The sequence below is a fragment of the Squalius cephalus genome (assembly GCF_949319135.1).
Source record: "Squalius cephalus genome assembly, chromosome: 17".
NCBI classification, from domain to species: Eukaryota; Metazoa; Chordata; class Actinopteri; order Cypriniformes; family Leuciscidae; genus Squalius; species Squalius cephalus.
Genome location: NC_137138.1, coordinates 30734939 through 30753086, shown reverse-complemented (window position 1 = coordinate 30753086; position 18148 = coordinate 30734939). Strand labels below are relative to the sequence as shown.

Below are 18148 nucleotides of genomic sequence, written 5' to 3'. Positions count from 1 at the left end.
GATTTTTCACTGGGAATTTTATTTTCCATAAAAAAAATGCATACATGTTGGGAACAACATGAGGGTAAGTAAATAACAGAATTTGAGTAAACTGTCCCTTTAAAGGGATAGTTCACCAAAAAATGAAATTTAGCCCATGATTTACTCACCCTTAAGTCATCCTAGGTGTATATGACATTCTTCTTTCAGATGAATATAATCGGAGTTATATTAAAAAATGTCCTGGCCCTTCCAAGCTTTATAATGGGAGTGAATGGGATTTCAAAAATATCTACAGATAAAACTGCAGTAAGATTAATGAATTCGTTCAGACATCACGGTCTTTTAAAAACACGAGATGCAGGACAGTGGAAATAAGGATCAGCAATGATCAAAGATGTCTGTCTATATGCATGTTTAAAAAGAAGAACAAGCTTTTCATCTTTTTCATCTCTGCCACCAGCGGGAGAGTTCAGTCACATATTTTCTCACACATAACTTCACAATCATATCACAGGTAATCACAATTTCAAAATGTTTACTAAACCCTAAAACGTGTTTATTTTGATAAACACAGATTAAAACTTACATGAATAGCGTCTTCAATTTAGACCACAAGTGGAGAGCCGTTACGCATTGCTCTGTGTGCTTGTGCTTCTCAAGATTTAGATTTGCGAATCATTCACACCTCTTTGATGAATGCTTTGTTCTTTGGTAAGTCGCTTTGGATACAAGCATCTGATAAATGCATAAATGTAACAGTATACATAAAATTTACATTTAAATATTAGTTAAAAAAAAGTAATAAAAAGTAAAAATTCTGGGTTACAGTGAGGCAATTTCAATGGAAGTGAATAGGGTCTATCTGTAGCTACATGTTAAAATACTGTTTCAAAAATATAGCAAGATGAAAACAACATTCATAATAACATTTATTTTAGTGTGGAACAAAATGCTTAGTAACCTTGTAAATTTTGTATCAGTTTTACAACTTTGTTGCCATGGCAATGCAACAACCCTCATGTAACAGTTATTTAAACCACTAAGCTTATTAAGTTTATTTTGGAGATTGATGCCAGCTATGCAGGCCTAGGTGCAGTGCTTTCACAGGAGATTGATGGCAAGGTGAGTCTTCAGCCAGCAGAGCGTAGTACCGCCACATACAGCTCCATGCGGCTGTAGTTTTTGGCCTTAAAATGGGCAATGGCAGAAAAAGTTTGTGAATACTTGCTAGAACATCATTGTATTGTACGCACAGATAATAACCCGCTGAGTCACCTGGCTACTGCAAAATTGGGAGCTGCTGAACAGCGGTGGGTGGCCGAGCTAGCGGCCTTTTGAGGTTCAGGACCGGTCAGGTAGGTCTTACCAGAATGCGGATGCGTTATCGCAGTTGCCTTCTGGGTGACAGCCCGTTGAGGGGAATAGTCAGTCGGGAACGTTAGTTCCTGAACTGCTGAGCCATGCTGCGGTTGTAGGTCATCGGGACACACCGTGAGGGCCATGCAGGCCATGCTAAGACGATCATGGCCAGAATTGGTGGTGCTGCAGGAGGAAGATCCCGTTATTGGTGCAGCTCTTAAGTTCTGGCACCGAGGGCGAGGCCCAGGGCCCCAGGAGCGACGATCATTACCCAGGCCAGTGTTGGTATTACTTCGGCAGTGGGACCAATTAGAGGAACAAGAAGACCTGTTATATCGTAGGATCTGTCGCTCGGATGGGGGTGAAGAGGTGCTCCAGCTGGTGCTGATTGCAGGTGCTGACCCAATTGCATCAGTGCCATGGGCACCAAGGCACTGAACGCACCCTTGAGCTGGTGCGACAACGAAGCTACTGGCCAGGGATGTTGGCCGATGTGGCCCATTGGGTACAGGAATGCGAGCGGTGTCAGCAGGCCAAGGATTCCGCACCAGTTGCTCGGAGCTATATGGGGCACCTACTGGCCTCCCGCCCAAACGAGATAGTGGCCCTTGATTTTACAGTCTTGAAGCCCTCCCACTCGGGGCAGGAAAACGTGCCGGTATTGACGGACGTTTTTAGTCAATTTACGGTGGCAGTCCCTACTTGGGATCAACAGGCGGAGAACGGTGGCTCGTGTCTTGGTTGAAGAGTGGTTCTTTTAAGCTTGGGGTTCCGGGGGGATCCATTCAGATCAGGGCCACAACTTTGAATACAGTCTCATTCAGCAGCTGTGCAGCCTCAACCAGCTGGGCAAGTCTCGCACCGCTCCATACCATCTAGCCGGTAACGGCCAGTGCGAACGGTTTAACCGGACTTTGCACAATTTGCTGCGGACCTTGCCCACCGAGAGAAAGAGGGACTGGGCTTCTTGTTTGGCCCAGGTGCTGTTTTGTTATAACACCACTCCCCACCAAGCCACTGGAGAAACCCCTTACTTTTTAATGTTTGGGCAGGAGCCCAGACTGCCTGTGGATTTCTTGCTTGGCCAAGTGCAGGAGCCAGTGGCCGGAAGAGTGATGGTGGGTCCGTATACACGGTGGCTCCTGTACACGACTTAAGTAAGGTCCGTCATGTTAACCGTACGTCCTTAAAACCCCAGATTCAAGGATATCCGACACAGACAGAGTCCCTTGAGAGTTGGGCTGAGCCGCCAGCACCCCTGGTGATGGAGGATGAATTGGAGGATGGGGATTTAGCATATGTTGTGGTAGAGGCTCCACGGGTCATCCAAGTGGGCGCTGTGGTGAGTAGAGCTCTTTCGGAGGCAAGGGTCAGTCCTGTCTCTGTAGTTGAGGAATCGGCCAGCAGGCCTATAGCAGGGGTAAGTGGGGGTGGTGCCAGTTCATACCCGGAGTTGGGATCCGTCCTTTTGGGACCACTCAATATATCTGTAAGGGTCCCAAGACGAATTGGACGTGTTGGGGCAGGTCAGCACTCCAACATGCACCACTTACCGCGAGCTGTAGGAGATGGAGCTAATCGAATTTCTGGCACGTCTACCATAGAGTCTAATGCTGTGGAGGCCTGATTTAGACCTTGGAATTAGTATCCTGTTGAGTTTGTTCATCGTAGGGACTACGATGATTAATGGGGGGGGGGGTAGATTGTGGTGATGTCATCTACCATTATAGCTATATTGGGGCGGATATACTATAGTCCGCAGGTATAAAAGGAAATGGGACTGACATCTAGCTAAGCTAGAAGTGACGTAAATTCTGGTGCCCCGTGTGTACGTTCAGGAGGTAGGAGCTACTGGTGGCATTGTAAACTGTTTAGTTTGGGCAGGGTATTTGAGACTTATTTACAATGTGGATGAGGAGAACTACAGACACGTTGAGTGAATTCTTAGCTGCACAAGAGTAACTCGAGTGCATTGGGCAGAGTGAGTCATCATCTGCAGGTATGTTATGTTGGTTTAACATTTGGGTCAACAAACTATGTTTTCTTAACTTAAACATCTTGTTTTATTTTTAATAGTGATACGGGGGCCAGGAGGTGTTGCAGCAGGCTTTGTGGGGTGCTGCTAGGCTTTATACAACGCTTTTAGGATATATGGATCGCTAACTACCTGTATGAGTCATATGCTGACTGCATTGGAAACGTGTCCAGAATGGATCGTTTCCCTTTGTGTGCTGTTCACTTCAATCAATATTTTGCTTCTTACTAAAACGACGCATTTATTGTGGATTCCTATGTCCAGCTATATGACCATTTCATTTTAACAAAGAGGTTCTTAAGGACGGTAGTGTGTTTGCAGCCCAAAGTGACACATTTAAATTTAGTATGTTCAGGTATGTATTGACCATGGGACTTGCGTGGGGTACAGTGGCGAATAGCTATGTGTTTGTCACCATTATTGTGGATTCTTCTGTGAATGTGTTTGCTATTTTCTTTTCTTTTTTTGTTATCTTTTATTTTTGAACGTTTGTTTTCTTATGTGTTTTGATGAATGTTTCTTGTATAACGGAAGTCTGTGACTACGCTTTAAAGGGCGTTTAAGTGCTGGTGACTGGTAGTGGGCGCCCGCTAGTGAGCTGCCGCCATCAGTGATGACCTAATTCCTTCTGGCAGCACGTGATAAACATTCACTGACTGACTATTATTATTTGGAAAGTGTATGTGTTTGTTTGTGTCTTACATTGTTTTCACATTGTTACACGTTTGGTTGCCGTGTTTACTGGATAGGCTAGATGAATCCCCCAGTTCTGAAGTGGTATTGTCTGTGTGTGTGTCAAATGTTATATGATTGATGTATTTATTTAATTGTTTGTATATTAAAGAGACCAACCCTATATTTTATTCAGCTGTGTTTTTGAATAAATTGCTTTAAACATTCCATCATTGCATACCTGGTGCAGCCACGGCGTATCTGTGTGTCTAGTGCACTAATCATTAACACACTTGAAGTATACTAAATTAGTCTGGCTGCAAGTATACTTAGCTTTTTTTTTTTTTTTTTCACCAGGGTAGGCTTGCATCAAAATTATATTCAAAATTATCATTTCATGTCAGTAATGTAAGACACCTTTACTGCAATGATTTGTTAGTAAATGTTTCCCAATGTTGTGTTGACGCTAATGTCAGGCTAGGGTGATGAGGCTTGTCTTTAGTGGGTGGTAAAAGGTGAAATTGTCACTGCCAGTAGCAGCTCCTGGCTGTAAATTTAGGTAGGGCAGATTCTGGGTCTTAGCGCTAGTTTATGAAGAACATTTTGTAAGCTTTATATTCTAATCGCTGAACACATCAGACACACCTTTGGCAGAATTCTAATGTCCTTGCGTTATTCAGCCTGAGGGTGGCGCTCTAATGATGATTGACAGGCTTTAGTACACACTACAAATGCATAGAATACCATCTTAGAATTGCCTAATGTAGTATTTATTGCCTCCGAATATTGTTTTAGAATTTTGCAAAGTCATGTCTATTCTCAGAACAAACATAAAACAAACACAATAGAACTACTGTATATAAAGGTTATTCACATGAGCATGTTTAAACTAAAGGATTTATACCTTCATTATTTGATACGCTACTCCACATAGGAAGAACAGACAAGCCAACTAGTAACTGACCTGATGCAGACACATGGTTGAAGCAGACTGATATCGTCTTGATCTGGAGCGAGGTTTACGTGAAAATAAGCGTGACAGCCTGAAATCTGCCCCAATGGCGTTGTGCACCCGCCTATAGCCACACATTACTACACACTCTTTAAAATGACAAAAAAAATATTGCGCTATTGACTTTAGACCAGGTTTCAGTTGGTCAATGCGGCATCTATTTCAGTTGCCTCAAAATAGCAATGCGTCAACAATGCTCCTGAACACACTTCGATTTCAGACCAGCAGCCCATGGGCGCAAATGCATTTGCAGTTTAAACAACGTGGCGCAGGATGTGAAAATGATAACTGCATCAGGCTGAAACTAGCAAAACACACTTGAGTCACGCTTGGCGCTTCATTGCGCCGGGTGTATGATAGGGCCCAATGGCTTTCAATTAGAGTGCGCTGCAGTTCCATATTTCACCAGACATTTACATTGTAAATTTGTGGGGCGCTGTAGAGTTAGGGAGGGCACAGAGACCGGCTGCCCCGCTAAGTAAGCGCTTCGTTTTAATATATCCTGCTCATTTTACGACTAGAAAATCTGACACATTTTTGCTGCAGAATGCTGAACACATTTACAACATATGATTAATTCAGTGAATATAGAGGTCTATGTTTGGATGCATATTTTGACGAACATTACAGACGAGCCGTGGCTGGTCACTGTGAATTCCAATGACGTGGTTTTCAGCACTGTGGGCAGACTGCAGAAAGTCCTCTACCTGTCACATCCAATGATTGATCATCAATCACTCTAACCATGCAACAAATTGGTAAATAAATTTGCCTTCAAGGGATTTCACTCTGGGTAGACTTTGAGTCAGAGCAGCGAAGCCTATAAAAAGCAACTGGTGCGCTCTGCCAGAGGCAAAGCCAATTCAACAGGCTTGCTGGGTTGTGTAGGAGGCTGGATATCAACTCTGAAAACACTCGCTGAAACTTTCTCAACTCCTTTCTGTTACATGCCATTTTCACAAACTTTGTTTGGTGATTGATTAATGTAAGGGAATGATATTAATAATATGACTCTAGAACCATTATTAGAAATACTGCATTAGTTTGAGGATTGTTTCTTTTATAATATTTTAGCATACAATTGATGCTGGATTTGAAAAGATAACATGTGTGGCACATGTAAATGCAATACCAAAACTGCAAAGAAAATAGGACTATTTCTAGGTTATAGGATGGGGAAAAAAATAATTGAATCACTACCCCAAAAATGCATAAGGGGGTCAAATTGACCCGTATTCATTTACTAGGGAATTTTGACTCACAGTATTTTTGGATACATTTTTGTCAATAATAATAATAATAATAATAATGTGTATTTTCTTTCAAACTTTATGAATTACTTAAAATCTGTTGTGACTTTTTCTTCTCTGAGCCAAGAATTTGCCTCAGAAACAAACCCTGTGTTTGAATATGCATATCATCCTACTATATAGTAGGTAAGAAGCAGTATGTGAAATGAGTAGCATGTCTGAATTCACAGTATTCATAAAAAAAAAAGCATCCTGATAACCTACTTGTCACACCGTGGTTTCCTCAGAAACAGACTGAAGACTCAGATTATCGACAGACTCAAACTTTAATAATAGTACTCTGGAACAAGCTGACAGGCAGAGGAAACACACATAAACACGACAGTGATCAGACAAAGACTGAAAGAAAGGGTGCATCTTAAGTAGCAAACAGAAACAAGATAATTAATCATACACAACTGGGACAAATGAACTCCTAATGATAGTAACCATAGAAACGAAGGAGCGAACAAAGAAAGAACAAAGGAAAACAGGAACCAATCAAAACACAAACTTAAAGTCCAAACATGCACTGACACATGACACCACTACTTATGCCATGATTCTGAAGTTAACATCCAATGGATACTTTGCTATCCATACCATGCGAGGTCACCAACACGCAGATCGCGATTGACTGGTATATCTTTATCACTGTCCCGGTATCTCCCAAAAATAACAGCTTGATATGGTCGCATATGCTCCCAAAATTGAATCTGTATGACCTCAAAATGTATTTGGGAGCATTTGTGAGAGTACAAATAATTGTTGTGGTGCGACCTTTTTTCTAGTGATGCACCGGTCGACCGGCCATAAATAGACAGTTTGTGCTCCAAACACACGATCGGCAACTGGGCGGTTTTTAGTTTAATTTTGGTTGATGATCTCTATTCCAGACTTGCACACAAACTGCACTGCAATCGTTCCCCGAAATGTCATTTGTGTGAAACAATTATGAAGTCTGTTTACAGGATGTTAACAGGCCAGAGACGGGACACGCTGAAGAGTGCAGAGAAAATACCAGACACAGCAAGATCACTGTCCTTGATGCTCGAAATATAGAAAGAAAATTATTAATATTAAATTGGGATGGGGATTTATATGAATGTACCCAAATAAATGCTTCTTTTCCATAAGCATCACCTACTGTCAGAGAGTGAATTTGCATTTTCATGCAGTTTTTATTTTATTGGGGTTTGTCTTATGTAATAATTTCACAAAGCTGAAGTCAGACCATTCTGTATTTGCTCTAAGTCTCGAAATGATCTAATCTAATTTAAATAAAAAATAACTGTTCATGCTACATGAGTAGCATCTTTGTTTGTGATTAAAATTAAGTGGTTGACTCTAATTTCAAATGGCTACAGTTTTTTTAAGGCCTGTTTGTACTTTTATAGAGCAAATTAACAACAAATACATTTGCTTAAACAAAGAAGAAGAAAGTTCTTAATCAAATGTAGAAGCTACTCAGACAGTATATGCAATAGATGAGTAGAGAAAGGCTCCAAACGACAGCTGAAGGCCCAAACAAAGGAATAGGTGCAATCTCTGCTCAAAAGTTATGCTTAGAAAGGTGCAAATCTTTTTTACAGTTTTTCTCGATTGCTTAAACACTATAACCAGGCTTTTGAACTAAAATTTCAAAACCATAACGCCATTTATCAAAAAGCACACCCATTTCACTAAACTATAAACACTATTCCCTGTTTTGACACATGAGTCAGATTTGTTGAACTGTCACTGCAAAACTCTACACACAAATCCCTTCATTTCTCATTGCTTAGACCATGTTGTCATTTAGAAAGCACAAGCATTCAAAATTGTTCACTCAAGTCAGCACAGCTTCAGCTCAGTTAGCACACACTTTCACAAGTGGAAACACTAAGAGTCAAAATTTAACACACATCAATCAGAACCTTCAATAGATATATAAAAGGGCCCAAATCAGTTTATTGCGTTTTGGAACAATGGATCCAGAAAGACATGAAGGAAGAGGGATAAGAATGAGGAGGAGGAAGGGCAAGGACAAGAAGACAAGCAGTCTCAGATGAAATTCAAGCCACTCTAGTTGCCCATGTCTTTATCAATGGTATGACTATGAGGGAGGCTGGGCTACGAGTAAGGCCAAATTTGAGTCGCTTTACCGTCGCCTCGAGAACCTTCAGGGAGGTGTGATGGCAAACAAAATTCTATCACTGAATAAGAGACAAACATTTCCAATAGTCTTTGATGAGGTTTATTTTCTTGCAAGAAAAGGCCAGCAGTCGTACAGTCACACAGTGTGGCTGCAGAGTGTGACAGTGAAGGGAGGGCTTCCTTTCTCCTTTATAGACTTGACTCCCAGAATGTTATCTTTCTAGGTATTTCAACCATATGTGGAACATTCTTAGACGTGTCCGTCATATTGTATCCTTGAGTGAAGGCCCTCCTGTTACATCCCAACACTCTTTACCATTCCAATACAATTCGAATTCCATATTAGAATATGGTTTGTGTGTGCTCTTTTACTGTCATATGTTGGTCACACACATCTTACTGTAAGTAAATATAAAAAAAATTTAGAGGAGAGAGTAAAAAAAAAAAAAGAGTAAAAAAAAATAGTAAAACAGGAAAAAAAATTGTTTTTGTGTGTGTGTGTGTTTTCTGTGTATGAATAAAAATGTGCCGATGTATCCACTGGTTGTGTCTTTTGTGTTCATCATGTGAAAAGGTTTGTGATGGGGTAACCACAAGCAACATAACTTACCAGTTTTGGAAATGTTGTTTTGAAATTATTGCACCAGTGTGTTAGACTATGTTGTAGTGTGTGTGATTTTGAGGGCTTGTGTGTCCTGTCTGAGGGCAAAGTTTGGTTTTTCAGCAAGAGTGAATGGTTTTGAGTGTAGAGCTTCATTTTGACCTGAAAATAGGATGTTTGGGGAATTGGGTGAGACGTTATGGATTTGTGTTTATAGTTTTGAGAATACGAGGCATAGTTTCAAGAAATGTGTTTAAGCAATCGAGAAAAACTGTAAAATGTTCTGTCTCTGTCTGAAAAGATCCGTTTCACATGTTCTGTGAGAAAATTAGGGAAGGAAGGTTCAGACTTGAATATACTCCACAGTAGATTAGTTAAGAGTTTAAGAAAAAGTGAAAAACTGCATTATAAAAAGGTTAGCTATCTATTATGGGTTCGAGATGATAAACTGTCCGCGTAGCGCAGTTTAGTTCCATTTTCGTTTCGTTTGCCGTTTGATGTTTCTCATATGCAACAGAAATATTTTATGAAACTCTTATCAGTTGGGCAACGTAGAAAAGATGCAACAATAGTTTTAAACAATAGTTGAGTTAAAACAGCCCAGCATGTAAACATTAAACATGTAATCCAATGCAGCTGGGTCAAAACCACTCTGCGCTAGTTTCATCACTTTTTGATGGGCGCTGGGTTGGCAAAATAATTCAACATTTTTAGAGTGTGTTCTTTTCAAACTAGAGTGTTTTGTTGGAGTGTTTTCTCACACACCAAAATCTGGTCAGCAAGAACTGAAAAAGTTGTAATGCTGGAATTAAAAGGAATTAAAATGAAAATGAAAATGAAAATGAAAAAGGAATTAAAATCCTGTTGATTTGCTATAATACACAGTTAATTCTAGACTGTCAGTGTTTATTACGGGCTTTCAGTCTTGCCGGCACTCAAAGCCTGAGGCTTTGGCCGTAGTGGGACCATTTTTGTTGGGAGGAAGAAAAACAAACCATAAATAACTGGTCAAAGTTGGTTTTAAACAAGTTATTTAATATTTATTCAATAATCATAAAGCAACTTTGTTTAACTGTAGAAGCTTTATAACTGCTGCCATAATTTTCTGGACATGTACAGATTGTTTTTACTTTTCCATTTTTAGATGTTCTTTCTTATCAGTAAATTCACCTTTAGATTATTACGATTGCCTGTGATGTTATTGTAGTCATTCTGTGTGTGTTAAAGTCCCCTTGTGGTGAAAATCAAGCTTTTAATGTTGTTTATATGTCTATGTGGTTTGTTTTAATGTGAAAATTGTTTAAATTGTTTAAGACAAACCATGTGCAAATTCAAAGTCAACACCATTGCTGAGTATTTTCTTCTTAAAACTGCAGTGAACCAAAGACAAAAACTCAGTTTAAAACCACTGGTGTTTCTGACATCACAAACGACCTTGTAACCAATCAGGTCAATGTGTGATCATCAACGAGTGGATCGCTGAGCTGCTGCGAGTGAGTGGAGGCGGGGCTAATTTGCATATTCATAGAACCACATATACTGTACTAAATGAGGCAAGGGTGTAGAGTAACATTCAAGCTATTTTAAGGCATGAAGACATTTTTTTCAAGGAAAAAACATTTAAATATGTAAGTTTTAATAGATACAATTATTGACTACAGGGAGATTTTAAAGTGAGTTTAATTTAAAACATTTTAAGTAAGTTTTAACCCAGCAATATAGTAATTTTTAAACAATAGTTGATTTAAAAAGCAGCACAGCATATGTTGGGTCAAACATTTAACTCAACTGGGTTGCTGGGTTGCCAACTGACCCAAAATGGGTTGATTTGAACCTTTTTAGAGTGTAAGCATCCTATTCAGTAGCTTGCATAACATGGTATATAGCATGCATTTGTTAAAAGAAAAAAATATAGTAGTAATCTGGTTGTATGTATTAATGACTATGTCCACCAAGACAAAATTTCATGTTACATTTCTGTGTAAGATAGTAAGGCTGTAAAATGTTAAAAATGTCCATTTAAAAGACTTTCTTGCGAGAATCAGTAAAGCTCTATAATAAAGGCAGCAACAATCTCGTTAATGGGCTCGGTATAAAGTCCATTATGTGCTTCCTCCATTTTGCCTTGTGGCAGGGCCACTGCTGGCTCGACAGCACATTAGCCACTACCAGCCTGAAGTGGGTGGTGTTTTGTTACATCATAAAATGTTATGAGAGCTATTACAGAGAGCCATCATCCTCTGCCACTCCATTGAGATGCTTCAGAGATACACATTCGGGGTGGGGGAAGGGCTCTCTTTAGAGACATTACTTAGCAGGTAAGGGCCTTACATAAAGGCTTTCAGTGTCTGGATACATCAGAACAGGTACAGAGTCGGGAAATATAAACACAATTGTTTGCTGTGTCTTGATAAAAACAGCTGTGTCAAGTGAGCAACAATAAGACTTTAAAAAAAATACTATAGTATTTTTATCTAACTGCCAAGCTTTTTTTTAGTTTCCCTATTCATTAGATACTTATTCCTAAATCAATCTATTCAACTAGTCACTATGCCATCAATTCTATGGGAATCTGATTCTGTGATTCGGGTAACTATTCACTTATGACTATATATATATATACTCCAGTTAATGCTAATTCCAGTTCAACTAATTATTCTTTAGTTACCTGTAACTATTCAAACAGCTACTAGTATCTATTCCAGTTTTCCTAGTACTAACTGAATAGAATCTAGCAACTGTTAATTAGACATTATGTACTAATTATTACTATTAAAAGTTTCAACTTAATAGTACGAATCTAAAAGAATCTAAAAACTAAAAACTGTTGGAATAGAAAATTACTATTATAGGTAACACTTTAAAATAAGGTTTCATTAGTTAACTACTCAAGTTAACATGAATTAAGAATTAACAATACTTCTACAGCATGTATTAATCTTAGTTAATGTTCATTTCGACATTTATTAATACATTATTAAAATCAAAGGTTGTATTTGTTAACATTAGTTAATATACTGTGAACTTACATGAACAAATAATGAACAGCTGTATTTTTATTACCTAACATTAATAAAGATAAATAAATATTGCAACAAATGTATTGCTCAATGTTAGTTCATGTTAGTTAACACATTAACCAATATTAACAAATGAGACCTTATTGTAAAGTGTTACCCTATTATCTTATGAATAGTTAGTTACTAGTAAAACTGAAGTAGGTAGGCTACACGTGAATAGCAAAAATGTGCTACTAACTAAAGGAGATGGATGCCAAGTATTGAAATAAGTACTAGTATCTCATGAACAAGTACTAGTGAACTAGTATTAATATATACATGCTCCCTATGAGACCTCGAGTGAAGAAGGCAGAAAAAAAGTATAAATCGAGTGCGCCGTCTAGTGGTAATTCAATGAAAACATCAGCAAGTAACCTCTCAAGATAATGTTCAGCAGAAGTGGCAGAGCATGCGAAATGCAAATGTTGACAAAACTTTAGAAAGGAAACTTACGGTAAAAGACGTACTCAGTGTAACTTGACCATATCTTGTCGTCAGTGTGCTGGTTGACGACCGAGGCCGTCACTGACGAGTTGCACGCGACCATCTGGAAACCACACTCCGAGAGCATGTCGAAAGAGCGCTCCAGGTGCTTGAACTTGAGGTAAAAGCGGGACGTGTACCTGTCAGGGGTCCTATCCGGGTCCCTGCTCTCGTTCAAGGTCTCGCCAAAAACTTCTTTGGCCAGCGCAATCCTCCCACATATCATAATCCGTGGCACCCTCCGAAATTTGGCATCGGTTTGACTCTCCCTACCCATCGTACAAGATCCGCGATATCCGACGGTTATGAACCCGCTTTTTCTGTCGGCGGGAACGAGTGAGGGTGGAGGGCACATTCTCTGGTCGCTTCCTTGAGACCCATCCTCGTAATCACTGTGGATGTATTCGTCGGGACTGGGCTTCAAGTCGTCCGGGGTTAAGAGTTTCACCAAATCAGGCAATTGAAAGTACTCCGCTTCTTTCCTCAGCCTCCCCTTCTCAGGGAAGTGGTCAGGGAGGACAACTTGCTTGTCTCTGAGGTAGTCTAACACATATCTGAACAAAAACCCATCCCGGTCGATGAAATAACGACCTTTGGGGTCCCTGGCGAGATCATTCGATGCGTTATTTTTAGGAGAGAATATTTTCCCCAAAAGGGAGCCAGGATTGCTTATTAACGTGACGTGTCGGGTATAATACACTTGGCCCCCGACGTTTAGTTCGATAACATCTGGAAAACTGTTGTCTTTAGCTTTAGAGTTTCCACTTAACGCCATTGTTTCAGTCATGGGTGACAAAATATCCGAGGATGGAAAAGGCGGAAAAGTTCGCTCTACAGCTTAGGAAACGGTTAAGTAAATACAGACGATGGACAATGCACATTAAATGGCAAAACAATAGCATTTCAAGTAATTGGAGCAGGTACCTTACATTTTAAAAATCCACGTCTTCTGCACAGATAGGGGGAAAATTAAAAAAAGGAGCGAAAGTGCGGTGAAATATCCGAGGAGGAACTATAGCACGCGCACACCAGAGAGTATGGGTTGCTCAGCAGCGAATGGACTGGGGCGCTTGTTTCTTCGCCTGAAAAAGCTTATGCAAACGGAAGCTGCTGTTTAAATTCTGCAAAAACATTATAGAATAAAAGTATTTTTTTCTGTTTGGCCGTTCCAAAGTTCCATACAAGTTCTGCGGCGTTTTGAATCCAACTTTTGACGACCAAATCGAACCAGAATCTATAGTTTTAAAAGAAAACAATCGAAAACATTTCAAAGCAAATGTTTCTACAATGGGGTTGATCGGTAATCCCAGCTGTTAAGAAGAAAATCCAGTGTGTGATCCTCTGCAATAATCCAGGGTTTTGCATGTTGGAAGGGTTTAGGAATGATGAAGATGATGCAGCATCACTCTCTGTGCGCGCGATCAGGGCTGTGGCGCCAGAAAATAACGCTTCAGATGTTGTTGCCTCAGCGGGCGGGAAAAAAAAAAAAAAACATAATGGGTTATAAAAAATTACATCATCTTAAAGGAGTATGCACGCGATGCTGTGACGTTGCTGGTTTTCGCGTCAGTGTAGTAGGCTATATATCATTGTCAGCCAGCTGTGTTCTGTACTTGATTTGGTAACAGGAAGGAAACAGATTGCCTGGAACATTTTGTGCTCTTGTGCTTTAATTCAAACATTTGCCAATGACATGTATTTTTTAGAAGTATTCTCAGGTTGTGTGACGCTGTGAAGCCACAGTCAATTTCAGAACCTTGGACAGCGAAAACAAAATCTCCTCTTCCAAGCTTGATTCCCATCAGGGGTTCTTTACAGCAGGACTGACAAAGACCCTCACATGTGATGACACCCTTCCTAAAATACAAAAGCCATTTATACAGATTTATAATGTTTAAGAAATTAACTAAGCATGATATTATAAAGACAGCATGTTCAATTAAATAATTTAACCAAATGGAAAGTCTTTTGAATTGCCATTGTTCTAAAAAAATAAATAAATGATTCAAATACTGAAATCTGAAATATATTCACTTTGTATTAAGATGACAGAGTATCTTTTTCAGCGTACTATTAGAGTAAAGGCAGCGATGAGGAGAAAATCCCCAGAAATATACAAGTTTGTATGTTGCAACCTTTAAAAATAAACAATAAATACACATACTACTCACTTTCAAAGGACTGTTAATCTAGTAGTTTATCATGTTGCTGATTCATGTATTTTGCTAAATTTCAGTTTTGTAAATGGTGCTTAAATCAATAATTTTACCCTACTATAGCATTTTTTACCCCCTGCAAAAGCTTTTGTTGTTTTAATTCGATTTTATTTTCACAAAAACTGAGTAGCTCCATTAATATAAAAAAAAAAAAAAAAAAAAAAATCTTCAATCTTCTCACACTTTACAACCAGAAACAAATACTGTGTACTTTACTGTGGAAAGTAAGTTCATAGAGCGACAGTGCATTCATTTGTAAGTAGGCCATGAGCTGTATTCATAAATGCATGCATGCCTTCACCTCTTGTATGCTACTCCTTTTTCAAAGATACTTGAGTGTAGCAGTTGACATGGCTTACTTTAAATAGCTCAAACTCGACTCGCGTCTGGCAGATTTCCTGTTGTTCTTCCATGACTCTTCATCTCTGAAAGCATTGGTATTCTTAATTTTTGAAAAGCTTTTCTTTTCTTTTTCATTTGAAGAGTCCCTATGGCTCTCAGCAGGTAGCTGTATTTATCAGAGAGGCCGGTTCCTCTCGTGTCTCTCTTAATATGTTTCCTCGGCAGAATTGTCTTTGAAAACACAAAGCTTAATGTTTTAGGTAAACCAGTTAAACCAGGCAAGAAATAAGTCTGACTTAGAAAAAGCAGGTAGCTAGATTTAAGGATGGAGACTTTGACCTGTGATCATCTTTCTCCACAGTGTCTCCCTAATTGAATGCTTTTTATACATTTTTTATCAGTGCTTTTTATGATCATTCCACTGGAACATTAGACCCAGTCCAGACTCAATCTGTTTTAAAAGGTACAGATAAAAGTTACAAAAGAATTTCATGCTATCACAAAGCTACCTTTTCATTTAACTAATTAAATGCTTCCGTAGGAAAGAACAAACCACCAAGCTTTCCTATTTTAGGATAGAGAACTTATTTCGTGCTAGAGTTTAGAGACCGGGGGTCTTCCCTGGAGAGGCAATTATCCTGGAAGATTTCAATGTTCCCTGCATGTTCTTTTTGGACTAACGTATTTGCGAAGGTCAGTTAAAGGTCTTCAAGGGCACTGTTTCTGAATAAACCAGGTCTAATTGATGTTTTATGTAATTTTACACAACATTGGGGAGCAGCTAGCTACAATTAGCATAATGTAACTACATTTTTCAGTAGCTTGACACTACTTCAACCAAGTAACATAACAACATATAACATGCTTGGAATATGAACTAGCAATGGATGCGTCCAACAGTAAAGGTGATGATACAAAGAGCAACTTTTTGAGCAATGTTGCTGGGCAATGTTGCCGTCAACGGGCAACCAGATGAGACACAGGGCCCACGACCGATCTAAATTATCCAGATAGAAATGTATTGCCCATTTTCAATGGGAAAGTGCCCAAGCAACAAACACTAGGCAAGATTGCCCAGCAACATTGCTCAAAAAGTTGCCCTGTGTACCATCACCTTCAGGTTGAACTAAAGAAAACAATTACACACACAAAAGAAAGAGGTTACACAGAGGCACCTACTATAAATTACCATGACAAATCCTTGGGTATTACCATGTTTTCAGATATGGACAGTTTTTTTTTTTTCAGGATATTTGTGTGAGGACTTTTGTTGTTGACAAAAATGGAACGGCATTTAAATGCAGTTTTTAGAAATACAGTAATAATATAACTGAAAATAATTAAGTTTATTATTGCCTGTGGAGGGATTTTGCTTTTCTGCTCTTTATCTCCATGTAATGGGGATCAGAGATAAATATCCTGGGCAATGCACATGGTATGATAAATAATGCATCTTTTCATTTCAAATTCATAACAAATGAATAAGTGAAGACGCTACTATTTGCTTGGAAACGTCTTGGGAGTTATGCATGTATCCCCGGTTCCCTGAGAAGGGAACGAGACGCTGCGTCAGATTGATGCTACAGTTTGAGAACGCTTTTGCGTAAACCGGTGTCTGAAGCATGTGTGCCAATGCACCAATGAAACTGGTCTTTGAAGTAGTCAGATAATGACTCGTAAGCTGCTCAGCGAGACTATAAATAGACACACAAACATACGTCATCAGATTGTAATTGCCTGAAGGAAGACGCCCAGGCGTGTGTGCAGTATGGCAAAGAGAAGGCAACTCATTTACCTTCTCAGGGAACCGGGATTAAATACGTAACCCCAAAGATTTTCCCTTTTGAGGGAACTCAATGTTGCATCAGAATAACACAATAGGAATATAGAAACCCACGCCGCCATACTGCAAAAATGCCTAGTCAAAGGATGTTAATATGAATATGCACAAGTCTAAAGGTGATGATACACGGGGCAAAAATGTATGTTTGTGCATATGTGCATAATTCAATAGTGTTATTTTTTGTCTGGTGGTTTGTGTACTTGATTTCTTTTTTCTTTAGTCCTGAAGGTTTATGATAAATGTTTTATTTTGCAGATATTTCACTTAAAATGTAATCTTGAAGTTTTGGATAATATGTAAAGGATTAATTCTACAAAAACTAATCCAAGTGTTTGAAACAGATTAATTGATTTATTGATTGTTTTAGGGCCATTAAGTACCATATTTTTTGCATTGTGACATAATTTTCCTGACAATTAGGCACATCTCCCCTTTATATTTGAACACTAAAAATGAACAGGCACATTAAATGAGAATGATAACTCTCTCCCCAGCACAGTGCTGGAGGGGGCAGTCAAAAAGCAAATGGGGATTCTTCTATTCTGCATTTTAGGAAAAAAATTAAAGTGAAAATAATGCCTTCTGTCATGCTATATATCAAGTATTACAGTTTTTCTCGATTGCTTAAACACTATAACCAGGTTTTGAACTAAAATTTCAAAACCATAACGCCATTTATCAAAAAGCACACCCATTTCACTAAACTATAAACACTATTCCCTGTTTTGACACATGAGTCAGATTTGTTGAACTGTCACTGCAAAACTCTACACACAAATCCCTTCATTTCTCATTGCTTAGACCATGTTGTCATTTAGAAAGCACTAGCATTCAAAATTGTTCACTCAAGTCAGCACAGCTTCAGCTCAGTTAGCACACAATTACCCAAGTGGAAACACTAAGAGTCAAAATTTACCACACATCAATCAGAACCTTCAATAGATATATAAAAGGGCCCAAATCAGTTTATTGCGTTTTGGAACAATGGATCCAGAAAGACATGAAGGAAGAGGGATACGAATGAGGAGGAGGAAGGGCAAGGACAAGAAGACAAGCAGTCTCAGATGAAATTCAAGCCACTCTAGTTGCCCATGTCTTTATCAATGGTATGACTATAGG

The 18148-nt window shown here is 39.1% G+C and overlaps 1 protein-coding gene across 1 annotated transcript in view; it reads right to left on the bottom strand.

Moving 5' to 3' along the window:
- Window positions 1-14097, bottom strand: part of kctd16b (potassium channel tetramerization domain containing 16b) — a 107729-nt gene extending 93632 nt beyond the window's left edge. The window contains exon 1 of the mRNA XM_079847042.1: window positions 12599-14097. Coding sequence (XP_079703168.1) covers window positions 12599-13415 — 817 coding nt within the window. The 5' untranslated portion in view covers window positions 13416-14097. The remainder of the gene's footprint in view (window positions 1-12598) is intronic.
- Window positions 14098-18148: the final 4051 nt, after the last annotated feature.